This window comes from Mobula hypostoma, chromosome 22 (genome assembly GCF_963921235.1).
Source record: "Mobula hypostoma chromosome 22, sMobHyp1.1, whole genome shotgun sequence".
Taxonomy (NCBI): Eukaryota; Metazoa; Chordata; class Chondrichthyes; order Myliobatiformes; family Myliobatidae; genus Mobula; species Mobula hypostoma.
Window position 1 is genome coordinate 55660450 of NC_086118.1, and position 14491 is coordinate 55674940.

The following is a 14491-nucleotide window of genomic DNA, read 5'->3' on the forward strand; positions in this document are numbered from 1 at the left end:
TGTTGAACTTGAACATAGGGTTGCCAACTGTCCCGTATTTGCCGGGACATCCTATATATTGGACTAAATTGGTTTGTCCCATACGAGACCGCCCTTGTCTCGTATTTCCCCCGCTAAGGTAGAGCGTTCCTATGAAACCTTCCGTGCCGAAATGGCGTGAAGCAAAGAAGCAATTACCATTAATTTATATGGGAAAATTTTTGAGCATTCCCAGACCCAAAAAATGACCTAACAAATCAAACCAAATAACACAAAAAAATGAAAATAAATAACACTAACCTATAATAAAAGCAGGAATGATATGATAAATACACAGCCTATATAAAGTAGAAATAATGTATGTACAGTATAGTCGGGAAGATAAAGGCAAAACCGATTTGTGGGGAAAAATCAGCACGTACGCACATGCGCACACAGGTGCCCGCGCAAGGCTTCATGGTCATGGTAGTCTTTACTGGGGTAAAGTGTCCCGGGATTTTGTCCCTTATTTGGGAGTGAGAAAGTTAGCAACCTTAACTATAAAAGACATGTTGAGGTGAGTTTAACCCTACTTGAACACCACCCCTCCCACACCCCCCCGGTTGGCCGGTCTGCAAGAATATTGTCAATATTAAACCGGTCCGTGGTGCATAAAAGGTTGGGGACCCCTGCTATATACAGTAACACAATTACCAGAGGTAGCCAGCATCTATCACGTCACATCACTTGCTGTCCAGATGTGTCGGTTGTGAGCTGACTGATGAGGCGGAAGTAATATTGCTTAAAGGGATAGTAGGTAGAAAGGTGGCATGGTAGCTTAGCAGTTAGCGTAATGCTTTACAGCACTACCGATCAGAAGATTGGGGTTCAGTTCCCACCAATATCTGTAAGAGGTTTACATGTTCTCTCCATGACCACATGGGTTTCCACTAAGTGTTGCAGTTTCCTTCCACGTTCCAGAGACGTATGGGTTAGGGTTAGTAAGTTGTGGGCATGCCGTGTTGTCTCCAGAAGCATGGCAGCATATCCTCGGACAGTTGGTCATTGACTAAAAACAGCGCATTGCACTGTATGTTTCAATGTACATGTGCCAAATAAAGCTAACCTTTAATCTTTAGTCTGAGAGGTGATGCAGTAATTCTATTGTTTTCACTTAACTTGAACATGCTCCCAACTAAGGGACATAAATCCCTCCTTAAATTCCTCCTTCCAGACGCTGCTCCTCCAATTTGATTGATCACAGCTCAGTAATTCTATGAGTCACTGAAAATGTTAGCATGTCTTTTCAGAACATCCTTCATGTTTTCTCTGTCACTCTGAAAATTTCTTGCTGTGGCAGAGGCTAGAGTACAGTGCATATTCTGTCAGGTTTGTAAATAACACCTCCACTGACCAGTGGTTTTGGATTGGAGGATTTTGTGATATCTTTCCAGGACTTGAAGGTCCTCTTTAGATACTTGACATCTCTGAAACATCCACAAGGTGGGAATCACTGTTATTTGGAAGACTTGGTACTATGTTTGATGTCTTGAACTGTGAGCATACTTTTCTTTGGATAAAAGTTATGCATGCACATTGGAGATGATGGAGAATTTCTGTATTATTGATCTTTTCTGGGAAATGGTATGGAAAATGATCCTTGTTTTTCAGGGTCTTATTGTGGATCCTTACAGGTGGAGAGCAATGTTGTACACTTGAGGGCAGGTTGATAAATGACTAGTTTTTTAGATATCTACAAGAGTAAGGTCTGTCCTCTATTGTGGACTTCAATGAACGAGTCTACGGTGACTTAGAGCTTTGCCTTCTGGTTTGCATGTAGACGAGCCTTGTGTCCATACTATAACTGACGCTTGAAGTGGAATAACCTTGGTTCTGGAATATAGGCTGAGGCAGTTTCTCATTTATCTGTAGATCAGCTTTTCTCCAATGAGGAGGTGGTACACAAATCTGGGACCTGATTTAGGAACTACTTCCCTCTGCTATCAGATTTCTGAGCAGTCAATGAATGCAACTTAATTAGTCCTTTTTCGTAATTTGTAGTTATTTTTGTCTTTGTATAGTATTATTTCTGCAAAACGACCAATTTCACATTATTTAAATAGTTGATAATAAACCTACTTCTGAGAATTTTGACAGCAAGGTACAAAATTGCAGCCAAAGTTTCACTGTGAGCGGGAAATGATGAACTGCAAACATTTTGTTTGTTCAACAGTGAAGAATTGACATAGACATTGTAGAAATGAGGGAAATGTTTATACTTCTGTGAGCATTCAAGTTTACTAATTCATTGCTGAATTTTATTATTTAGTTGATCATTATTTCTACTTTACTTAGAACTTTTGTGAGGATTTGTGTCTCAGGAATATTGAGATGTGCCTCTAAGGCACACAAATCTAATTGTCTTTCAACCATACACATGTATACAGCTAAAAGAAACATTGTTCCTTCGGGGCCTCGCACACAATTAATCTACCCACATTTATGGTTAGACCAATTTAGCAGTTTAAACAAGTTCATTTGTAATTTGATAGAAATTGATACAAAGGTTAAGTTTGTCTTCGTACAACTGAATGATGCAGACAAAGCAAGAGATGTGGTATCAGAATATATTTGCCAAAACTGTAAATACCTTGTCTATGGAAAACAAATGATGTTTTAAAAAATAAATTCTTCTCACCTGGTGTGAAGTTATGCCATCATATTCATGATATTCAGTGGAATGTTTTACTTTTTACAAAACTGAGGCTTCATAAGGCTTTGATCAGACCACACTTAGAGTATTGTGAGCAGTTTTGAGACTCTTACCTAAGAAAGGATGTGCTGACATTGGAGAGGGTCCAGAGGAGGTTTACAAGAATTATCCTGGAAATGAAAGGGTTAACAGATAAGGAACATTTAATAGCTCTGAGCCTGTATCCCTGGACTTTACAAGAATGAAGGGGGATCGCATTGAAAATTATCGAATATTGAAAGGTTCAGTTGAACTGTTGTATGCTTGTTCTTGCAGAAACTGGCTCCAAGGCAATATCCCACGCACCATGATCGGTCTTGAGACCATGCAACCCAAGAACTTGTGCTAATATTATTTTGTAACCATATGTGCTACTGTAATTGCAGTACTGTGCAAAAGTCTTGGGCTATATATTTAGCTAGGGTGCCCAAGAGTTTTGAACAGTACTGTGTTTGTCAACGTGGAATGGAGAGTGAATTTGTAAATCTGGCGGGAGCTAAGAATGTTAGGAATGGTGAGGGTGGGGAGATGTGGGACAAGTGGCAAAGGAGTGCTGGGGCAGATGTGTACGGTTAAATAACAATTGAACTTGAACTTAAATGAATGTGGACAGGATGCTTCCTACAGTGAGGAAGTCTAGGACGAGAGGGCACAGCCTCAGTAGAAGGACATCCCTTTGGAACAGAGATGAATGTGAATTTCTTTACCCAGAGAGTGGTGAATCTGGAATTCATTGCCTCAGATGGCTGTGAAGGCCAAGACATTGGGTATATTTAAAGCGGAGTTTGACAGGTCCTTGATTGGTAAGGGTGTCAAAGGTTACAGGGAGAAGACTGGAGAGTGGGGCTGAGGGCAAATAAGATGAAGAAAACGACTACTTTACTAATTACATTTTATCTGGTAAACGATGTGTCAGCTGAAGTCTCGAAGGTGCAGGACAGTTGCAGTGTGGTGTGTATGGGCTGAATTGAGGTGGCCGGAGAGTGGGGAATGCACCAATGTATGGGCATACTGGTGTGGACTTGGAGGCAATTTGATGCAGCGCAGCCTGGGCCTGAGAGCAAGAAAAGTCCCGAGCTGAATTGGAAAGGTCAGGTACGGCCCGAGTGGGGGTTCTGTTGGATTTCTTGGTTTTGTGGCCACTTGTAACGAGTCAAATCTCAAGGTTGTATTAAGTAAAGTATACACACTTTGATAATAAATGTCCCTTGACCTTTGAATTTTCAAGTTTATTGTTCTTCATCGTATACTTGTTTGCCGCCAAATGAGGCAGCGTTCCTCTGGACCAAGGTGCACAACACAGTACATATAACACACACACATAACACAGAAAGTAATATTACCACAAATAAATGAACAAATAATTAAAATATATTCCAGAGGATTGACAATTAACCAATTGATAATTACTATAGATTCCTTTGTACTTTTCTGTAGTTTTTTTCTCACTTGATGGAAGTGCTTTTATCGCTTGGAAGAAGCAGCCTGGAATGTTGCTGGTTTGGGATTTGTGTGAAGTACTTGCACATTTGGGCGCTTCTTGTTTTTGTGATCATGAATTTTGGGTGCTGTGAATAGGCTCCCTGACATTATTTGATTTATCACTGGGTATAATTATTGAGGATTTAGAGAGCATGAATTTTGATTTGCACAATTTGTCTTTTGCAGATTAGTTGTTTGTCAGTCTTTATGTATAATTTTTCATAAATGCTATTGTGTTTTGTTATTTTCCTGTAAATGCCTGCAAGAAAAAGAATCTTAGCGTAGCATATGGGGACTTTTGCATTCTTTGATAGTAAATTTATTTTGACTTTGACTTGTACAATGAAAGGCAAGTTCCAAACGTGTCAGATAAACTGAGAAACCAATTTTAAATGAGTGAGAAAGGGTACAGCTGCAGAGAGATTGCTTATCTCGAGCTGTTTCTGTGGTTTCACTCAACAGTATCATCTGCCACTAAACTCAAAAGTACAACATATACTTTCAGCACATTTTCCATCGTAGAATGTTGTTTGCTTGGCTCATGGGCATCACTGGGTATAATGTATTACTACTTAAAGACTCATTTTAATTGGTATTTAGATTAACACTGCCATAGCAGTACTCATTCATATGTTTAGTTTTGGGCGAATGACTACAGTCAAATTCAGATTTTTTATGCCTCAGAACTGTAGCTGTCAAACCCCTACTTCAAAAACAAACCTTGATAATGAAGTACCAGCTAACTACAGGTCTTTATCAAATATTCCCTTCCAGGGTAAGGTTCTTGAGAAACTTGTTTTCAACTAACTCAACAACTTTCTGAATGAGAATGACATTCTAGAAAAATTTCAGTCAGTGTTTGGAGCAAACCATAGCATGGAGATGGCCCTTACCAAAATTGTCAACAACCGTAGGCTTTACACTGATACCAGCAGTCTCTGTTCTAATTCTCCTAGATGTAGGTGCTGCCTTCAACACAATTGACCACAGCATTCTCCCAGACAAGCTTGAGAACTGGGTTGGCTTCTCTGCAAGTGCCCATAATTGGTTTTGTACATATTTCTTAGAGAGAACATTTTTTTTTGTCTGCCTTGGAGACCAATTTTCTAAGAGATATGTAAATTTTGGTGTTGCTCAGGAAAGCAGTCTTGGTCCCCTTCAGAGACATATTAGAGAGCATAAACTTGATTTGCTTAGTTTGCAGATGACACACAATTGTATATCTCTGTTGAGCCTGATAATGGTAACACCCTATCTTCTCTGACATTTGTTATGGCTATAATAAACAAATAGATGAGCAATAATTTCCTAAAACTACATGAAGATAAAACTGAAATAGTTCTGTTTGGTCCCAAGAGCAAAAGAGATAAACTTCTTGATTAAACTTGGAAACTTGACTCCTCTTATAAAATCAGAAGTAACAAGCCTGGGTGTTATCCTTGATTCAGATTTGAATTTAAATCCCACATAAAGTAAGAGACCCGAGCAGCATTTCTACACATAAGAATATTAAAAAGGTATGTCTATTTCTGTCATGTAATGATGCTGAAAAACTAATTCACGCCTTTATATTGAATAGACTAAATTACTGGCCTTCCAAAGTAATATATTGACAAACTTCAACTCATTCAGAATGGTGCTGCTAGACGTTTTTAACTAAAACCAGGATGAGGAAACATATCATTCCCATCCTAGCTACTCTGCATTGGCTTCCTCTATCTTTTAGAATTGATTTTATAATTCTCTTATTTGTTTTTAAAGTTCTCAACGGTCTGGGGCCAGAGTACATCACAGAATTGCTTTTGTTTTGTAATCCTGCTCAAGTTCCCGGGTCTTCTTCTGTTGGTCCCTTTAATTTAAACAATCTCCCTCAAAAAATAATTGGCAGGTCAGTTTTTTTGAACTATGCCTCCTCAACTGTGGAATTCAATACTTAGAACTATGAGGGAAGGCAGCTAAGCTCACCACTATACCATCATCGCAGTGCTCTTAGAACTATAAAGGATGCAGACTCAAGTTGACACATTTAAGTGCCAACTCAAAACCTATTTACTTAACCTTGCTTTTTAGCTAACATATTTGGTCTTTTATTTTCATGTTTTCACTTTATCTTGTAAAACACTTTGAACTACATCATTTGTATTTAATGTGCTCTGTCATTAAGATGTAAAAATTACTATAAGTTGCAAATTAAATAGTGTAAAAGAGGAGTAATGAGGTCATGATCATGGACATTTCGGAAATCTGGTGATGGAAGGGGTGAAGCTATTCCCAAACGTTGAGTGGGGTTCTTCAGGCTTCTGTACCACCTTTGCAGTGATAGTAATGCAGAGAGGGCACGTCCTGGACAGTGAGCATCCTTAATGCTGCATACTGCCGCCTTGAGGGATCGCCTCTTAAAGGTGACAGTGGGGAGGATTGTGTCCATGATGGAGCTGGCTGAGACTAAAACTCCTCTACAGCAGGGGTTCCCAATGTGGGGTCCTTGGACCCCTTGGTTAATGGTAGGGGTCCATGGCATAAAAAAGGTTGGGAAATCCTGTGTACAGCCTCTTGTGATCCTGTGCATTGGAACCTCTATTCCAGGCAGTGATGCAACTAGTCAGAATGCTCTCCACAGTACGTGTAGAAATTTGCAAGACTTTGGTGATGTGCCAAATCAATATAAATTATACCAAATGCAATGCTCAGTAACTTAGTCTGTTGATATTTTTTCTTGCAGGATTAGCAGGTTAGAATAAGTTTTGCTCTTCTTACTGCACCAAACATGATGATACAGAAATCTTCCAAGTGCTGATAAAATTTATTTTATTGGGAAGATGGGATAGGGTTTTCAAATCACAGACCCATTTTCCTTAAACCTGCCACGTGCGGTGAAACTTCCTGATGTGTAAATAAGAACATAGGAGTAGAATTAGTCCATCGAGCCTGCTTCACTATTCCATCATGGCTGATTTATTTTCCCCTCAACCCCACTCTCCTGCCTTCTTCCTATAACTTTTGACACCCTTACTAATCAAGAACCTATTAACCTCTGCTTTAAATATATCCAATGCCTTGCCCTCCACTGATTCCGTATTTTCACCATCCTCCAGCTAAAAATATTCCTCTTCATCTCTGTTCTAAAGGGAAATTCTTCTACTCTGAGTCTGTGCCCTCTGGTCCGAGACTCCCCACTACAGGAAGCACCCTCTCTGCATCCACTCTATCTAGGCCTTTCAATATTTGATAGGTTTCAATGAGATCCCCTCCTCATTCTTCAAAACGCCAGCCCAGAGCCATCAAACAGTCCTCGTGCATTAACCCTTTCATTTCGGGAATATCTTGTCAAGCGGAAGGAAATATTCTGAAGTTGTAGTTAGAACTGTTGTGTTGGTTGTGGAAATGTATTTATACCCAAAAGAAGCAAAGGTGCTTGTGAGGCTCTGATCCTGATTTAAAATCACGATAGTGATGGTAGAAGAGCTATGTGCATGTCCTTAGGAATGTTCAGTTGTGCCTTATGTGTTATGTTCAGATGAGATACAGGAGGATATATTTACAGTTTTTGTATTGAAAAAGCTGACAGATAAGTGGGATTGGGTGTCAGAGAATATGGTTCAAAAGTATGGAGGTGAATATGTAAGCTAAGCATAAACCCAGGTAATGCAAAGTTGTTTGCATATAATACTGAGTTTAAATGAGCATAATTAAAGAATTCATACTATGAATTTAACTCACTGTAAAACAAATGACCGATATTTAAGAGGGTGTGATTTAATATCAATTTCATTAAAGAGAGACTTATGTTGGGTTCAGTGTGCCATTGCAAGATATTTAACTCATTATAGAGTTTTGCACTCAGTTGGAAAATCTGTTGAGATAAATTTACAATGTTAAGTGGTTATTATTTTTAACCTTTGTATTTGGTTGACTTATTCTGTGACTAGAAACCAAATCAATCTTTGATAAAAGCAACATACATCAAAGTTGCTGGTGAACGCAGCAGGCCAAGCAGCATCTATAGGAAGAGGCGCAGTCGACGTTTCAGGCCGAGACCCTTCGTCAGGACAATCTTTGATAAATTCTGTTTAAGAATATCTTCGGACATTGCCTTAGGTTCTTCCTTCTTCCCTGCTCATCTTTCAGCCTGATGGATGAACTAGGACCCTGCTGAAATCTCTGTCAGCACTGCTAATTAGTTTTTTGGAGGAACTGGGAATATCGCAGAAGCTTAGAAAAGAATTGCACATGGCTCCAAACTGGAGCTCTTCCCACGGAGTTTCATTTACACCTGAAGCTGAGTTCTAGGTGTTATACTGGTTAATGCTGGTTCAACCTACATGTTTGCAACCATGTTCTCAGATACAACCTCCTCATACCTCTCAGCTTTTAAAATAAATTATTAAGTGAAAGCTATCGGGCACGGTGGTGTAACGCTTAATGGCACCTGCTGTAAAATGGGGGTTCAATTCCCACTGCTGTCTGTAAGGAGTTTGTACATTCTTCTCATGATGACATAGGTTTCCTCCCACATTCCAAAGATGTGTGGGTTAGGGTTACTAAGTTGTGGACATGCTGTGCAGAATGGCAACACTTGGTGGACTGCCTTTTGTACATCCATGGACTGTGACGGTCGTTGATGCAAATACTGTAACACATTTCTCTGTATGTATTGATGTACCTGTGACAAATAAAGCTAATCTTTAATCTTGGTGCATCTCATTTGGATATGGGAATGCAGTACTTCAATGGCAATTTGTGTGTGCTTTCTCATGGGATAGTAGTTCATCCCATCTTGGTTCAGTTATGACTGTTAAGGAACAGGAAGCCAATATCTGCTGACCCTTTGAGTTTTTGAAATAATGGGATTACAATAGAGACTTTGCATTCTACTGTCACTTTGGTTGTGCTTGTTATTTTGATGTTTATATCTTTCAGTGCTGTGGAAGTTCGGGTACGGTGCTGCCTGAGACGCTACTGTTTATATCAACTCTGGATGGAAGCTTACATGCTGTCAGCAAACAGACAGGTTCAATCAAATGGACCCTGAAAGAAGGCAAGTATTTCTTTCATTCTGGCAGTATAGAGTTTTCTCTTCTGGTAACACAGCAGTATATTTGCTAATTTGTATATTTCACATTTACAAGAATGAAAGAGTTAATGTGTGAGTGGCATTTGATGGCTCTGGGCCTGTACTTGCTGGAGTTTAGATGACGTGGTGGGGGATCTCACTGAATTTTATGCAAACATTGATACTCTGGCAAAACCTGTTGTAGAAAGGGCACGGCTTGCCTGCTTATGTAAATGGTGATGTATTTTGACTGTCGTTATAAATAATTTCATTTTGTTCTGCACAGTGCTTGATTAGAGATCCAAACTGTGTTGTAAAGACCCATTTTCCATAACCTGGTGTCACTTGCTGTACCTAGGTTATTTAATATTTTGTATGGAATTTTGCCAGATGGCTCTGCTCATTGTTCAATGCAAAGCTGGCTCTGTGACATGCCTTTTCATTTGTGTTAGAAATTAAATGGGGAGTGACATAGAATAATTAATATTGCGGTAACCTTTGAAATTATAATTCCAAATACGAAGAAATTTCATTACTTAAAGAGGGCTCATCAGATGGCTATGAAGAACTGAGTTGCAAAATATTTGTATGAAATTACAATGCTTGGTCACCAACCCACTTCTTAACTTTGTCTTCAGTCATTACATGGGTTCACAAGTGATCTTCATTAATTGGAGATGATGAAAAATTAATTTTGATATTTTCTGCAGATGCTTGAAATTTATTTATATGTTTATGTAGTGATACGGCATGGAGTAGACCATTCTGGCCCTTTAAACAATGCTGTCCCAGCAACCCCAGAACCCCAATTAACCCTCACCTAATCACGAAACAATTTACAATGACCAGTTAGTCTACTCAGTACATCTTTGGACTGTGAGAGGAAACCAGAGCACCTGGGGGAGACCCAGGCATTCTACAGGGAGGATGTACAGAGACTGCACTGGAATTAAACTTCGAACTCCTGAACGCCTCGAGTTGAAGTAGCATCACGTTCACCACTATACTATTGTGGTGCCCTCCAGAGGTTTTCACACAAAATGCCTCATCAACATTTTCTGTTTTCAGTCTCAGTTTGTACTTCTGTTCCTGGCAAAATGTAGGTGCATTTTCCTCCTCTTCCTGTTTCTGCCCCAGCAACACTATTTACAAACTGGAAGATTACATGAAATGTAATCTATTCCCAGATATCCGCCAATGTTCCTCAACAACTGGCCCAGAAGATGGGTAGGAATGAACTGGATCGATTTTCTTTTTTGGGTATTTTTGACCGTTTTAACATGTTGGTTAAATATAGAAATCTCCAACTGTCAGTCATTAAATACTAAATCAACATTGCCCTCATAGTTTGCGTTGTTATACAATGGGGAGAACTGCATGTTGCAATGTTGGGCATTGACTTTTTTTGTCTGTGACTTGTGACTTTGGTCCATGCTACTGATCTGATATTTTCTTGTTCTAAAAGTAAGAGAAAAATTGTGAAATCCAACTAGCTGAAGAAAGATGATTTGCACACCTTCAGGTGTGATTACAGTGAAAGTAAATACAAAACCTAGAGGGGTATTAGGGTGTGATGCCATGAGCTGCTTTCACATGGGCAGTCTGAAGAAAGTGGTAAAAACAAGTTGCATTCAAGCAACTGAGCTGTGTTGGTAAGATCACTGATAAGGTGAGGTAGATGTTGGATCAGGAACTGTCAAAATGATATTTTAGAGCAAGCTCAGGGAGGGGGTGGTTAGAAAATTTTTGAGGAGCAGGGACTGGTCCTGCTAAAGAGTCTTAACCCAAAATGTCAACTGTCCATTTCCCTCCACAGATGCAGTCTGACCTGCTGAGTTCCTCAGCATTTTGTGTGTTGCTCCAGATTCCAGCATCTGCAGTTTCTTGTGTCTCTTAAACATTTCAAGTATTTTCTCAAGACAGGAACCATTTCAATGTTGTCCCTCTGTCTTGAATGGCAAAGTCTCATTCGTACAGAATCCAGATGTTTGAGCAAATGAGAACTGATGCAGAATGAGGTGGGGGGGAGGGGATCTCATTGAAGCCCACCGAACATCGAAAGACTTAGATCAGGGGTTCCCAACCTGGGGTCAACGGACCCCTCAGCTAAAGGTAAGGTATAAAGGTTGGGAACCCCTGGCCTAGATAGTGGATGTGGAGAGGATGTTTCTCTTAGCGAGGGAGTCTCGGACTGGAGGGCACAGCCTCAGAGTACAAGGACATCCCTTTAGAAAAGAGATGAGAAGGAATTTCTTTCATCAGAGGATGGTGAATCTGTGGAATTCATTGCCATAGGTGGCTGCAGAGACCAAATCACTGGGTGTATTTAAAATGAAGGTTGATATATTCTTGATTAGTACGGTGTCAAAGATTACAAGGTGAAGATGGGAGAAGATAGATAGATAGATGTACTTTATTAATCCGGAGGGAAATTTGGTTTCGTTACAGCCGCACCAACCAAGAATAGAGCGTAAATATAGCAATACAAAAAACACTAAAATGCAAACTATGCCAGAAGGAAAATAAGTCCAGGACCAGTCTATTGGCTCAGGGTGTCTGACCCTCCACGGGAGGAGCTGCACGTTGGATGGCCACAGGCAGGAACGACCTCCCGTGCCGCCAAGTGTTGTATCACAGTGGAATGAGGCCGAAGTCCAACAGTAAAAAGTTCAATATGGAATGGAGTTGAGATTGAAAATTCTAAATTGGCCATGATGAAATGGTGGAGCAGACTGGATGGGTTGAATCATCCATGATGTCTTATGGTCTGACAGAAGTTCAAGCAGCATAATCACTTTTAATCAGAGCCAGGCGGTACCCTGCTTAGTGAACAAAATGCTTGTTCAGCTGCTTGTGTACTCACAGAAATCAAGCTAGCCATTGTAATAACTGCCGCTGGAAATCATCAGGGTCAGGGAGTTTATGTAGGGGAGGAGAGATCCAGTGTGGATAAAAAGTCTTTAACATGAACCATTGGCTCTGTTTTAATCTCTTCAGAATAGCCTTTCTTTTATTTATTTAGAGATACAGCGCGAAACAGGGCCTTCCAACCCTTTGACCCATGCTGCCCAGCAACCCACCTATTTTATGCTAGCCTGATCTCAGGAAAATTTACAATGACCAATTAGCCTACTAACTGGTATGCCTTTGGACTGTGGGAGGAAACTGGAATACCTGGGGGAAACCTACGTGGTCACGGGGAGAATGTACAAACTTCTTACAGACAGTGCCAGAATTGAACTACAATCTCTGATGGCCCAAGCTATAATAGAGTCATACTAACCTCTACACTACCGTGGCATGCCCCCCCCCACCCCAACTTCAATCTGAAAGAATGAACAAGATTCCTTCTCTGTCCTACATCAGGCTTAAAAATTGAAGCAATGAATATTTGCAATGAGATATCTTATTTGAGAGTAACGATTCAATTGTTCCACAGACCGTGCAAAATTCTGAATTTGTTTTTGTCAAGGTGGCTGACAAAGTTCTTTTGGATGGTTGATTTTGTGGCTGAGATTAAGATAGTGAACATAGTCATGGTGCCACAATTGTTTACCAATTGGTAATGCTAAGACCAGAGTTCATATCCCACCATAGCAGATGTGGAATTCATATGGAATTTGAGAAAACAGCCACAACTGTTGGGTTAGTAATGTTAGTAATGACACTGTAGCATAGAGGTTAGCTTAACCCTATTACAGTGCTAGTTGTAAGATCAGGGTTCAATGTCTGATCACTGTCTGTATGAAGTTTATATGTTCTCCCCTTGACCACGTGGATTTTCTTTGTGTGCTTCAGTTTTCTCCCATATTTCAAAGACGGATAGGTGTGATTAGTGAGTTGCGGGTATACTATGTTGGTGCCAGAAGCGTGGCGACCCTTGTGGCTACCCAGGATAATCCTTGTCGATTTGATTTGATGTCAAATGACACATTTCACTGTATGTTTTGATGCCCATATGACAAATAAAGCTAGTCTTGAATCATTAATAATTGTAAGTAATGATGATTACATTGGGTTCACTAATCACCTTCAGGAGAGGAAACTGCTGCTCTTACACAAACTGCTCCAAACGTAACTCCAAGCCCCTCCTCTGCCCAGTTAGGGATGGGCAATTATATGTAAAACACAAACACTTGAAGCTGTAACAAGAACTGATATAATGGACGAGCTCAATTTGTCAAGCAGCATCTATTGGAAAAGAAACCAGAAACATTAACTGGTGTCTCTTTCCACATCTGCTGATTGACAGGCTGAGTTCTTCCAAAATTTTCTGTTTTTGTTTTGGATTCCATCATCTCCAGTTTTGTTTTCCACCAGAGAAGCTGAAGTCAGAATATAATTATGGACAAAGTTGTGACTGCACATGGTCACTAGGTTAATATTCCTGACTGCTTTCAGTTCTGGTGCCACAGTAACTAGATTCATAGAGTCATAGAAAAGTACAACACAGAACAGGCCCTTCAGCCCATCTAGTCCATGCTGAGCCATTTAAGCTGCCTACTTCCATCAACCTGCACTGGGATACCCTTCCATATCCCTACCATCCATGTACCTATCCAAAACTTCTCTTAAACATTGAAATCGAGCTCACATGTACTACTTGTGCTGGCAGCTCATTCCACACTCAACCCTCTGAGGGAAGAAGTTTCCCCTCACGCTCCCTTCAAAGTTTTCACCTTTCACCCTTAACCCATAACCTCTAGTTGTAGCACAAACCCAAGGAAAGCTGAAGATGCTGCAATTCGAAAGCACACGCACGAAATGCTGGAAAACCTCAGCAGACCAGGAAGTATCTGTGGAAAAGAGTAAGCAGTTGACGTTTCGGGCTGAAACCTTTCTTTAGGACAGGAAAGAAAGATGAGAAGTCAGAGACTTCTGGCTGCTGAGTCCCTCCAGCACTTAGTGTGTGTTGCCTCTAGCTGTAGGCCCACCCAACTTCAGTGGAAAAACCCTGCTTGCATTTACCCTAACTATACCCCTCATAATTCTGTATACCGCTATCAAATCTCCCCTTAAATCTTCTAGGTTCCAACTCGGCCTTTTCTCCTTGGAGCGACGGAGGATGAGAGGTGACCTGACAGGTGTATAAGATGATGAGAGGCATTGATCGTGTGGATAGTCAGAGGCTTTTTCCCCGCGGCTGAAATGGTTGCCACAAGAGGACACAGGTTTAAGGTGCTGGGGAGTAGGTACAGAGGAGTTGTCAGGGGTAAGCTTTTTTACGCAGAGAGTGGTGAGTGCGT

At 40.4% G+C, this 14491-nt stretch overlaps 1 protein-coding gene across 1 annotated transcript in view; it reads left to right on the plus strand.

Annotated features, from left to right (window-relative positions):
- LOC134336423 (serine/threonine-protein kinase/endoribonuclease IRE1-like) overlaps positions 1 to 14491 on the plus strand; it is a 124516-nt gene that overhangs the window by 33361 nt on the left and 76664 nt on the right. Inside the window, exon 2 of the mRNA XM_063030641.1 lies at positions 9113 to 9230. Coding sequence (XP_062886711.1) covers positions 9113 to 9230 — 118 coding nt within the window. The remainder of the gene's footprint in view (positions 1 to 9112; positions 9231 to 14491) is intronic.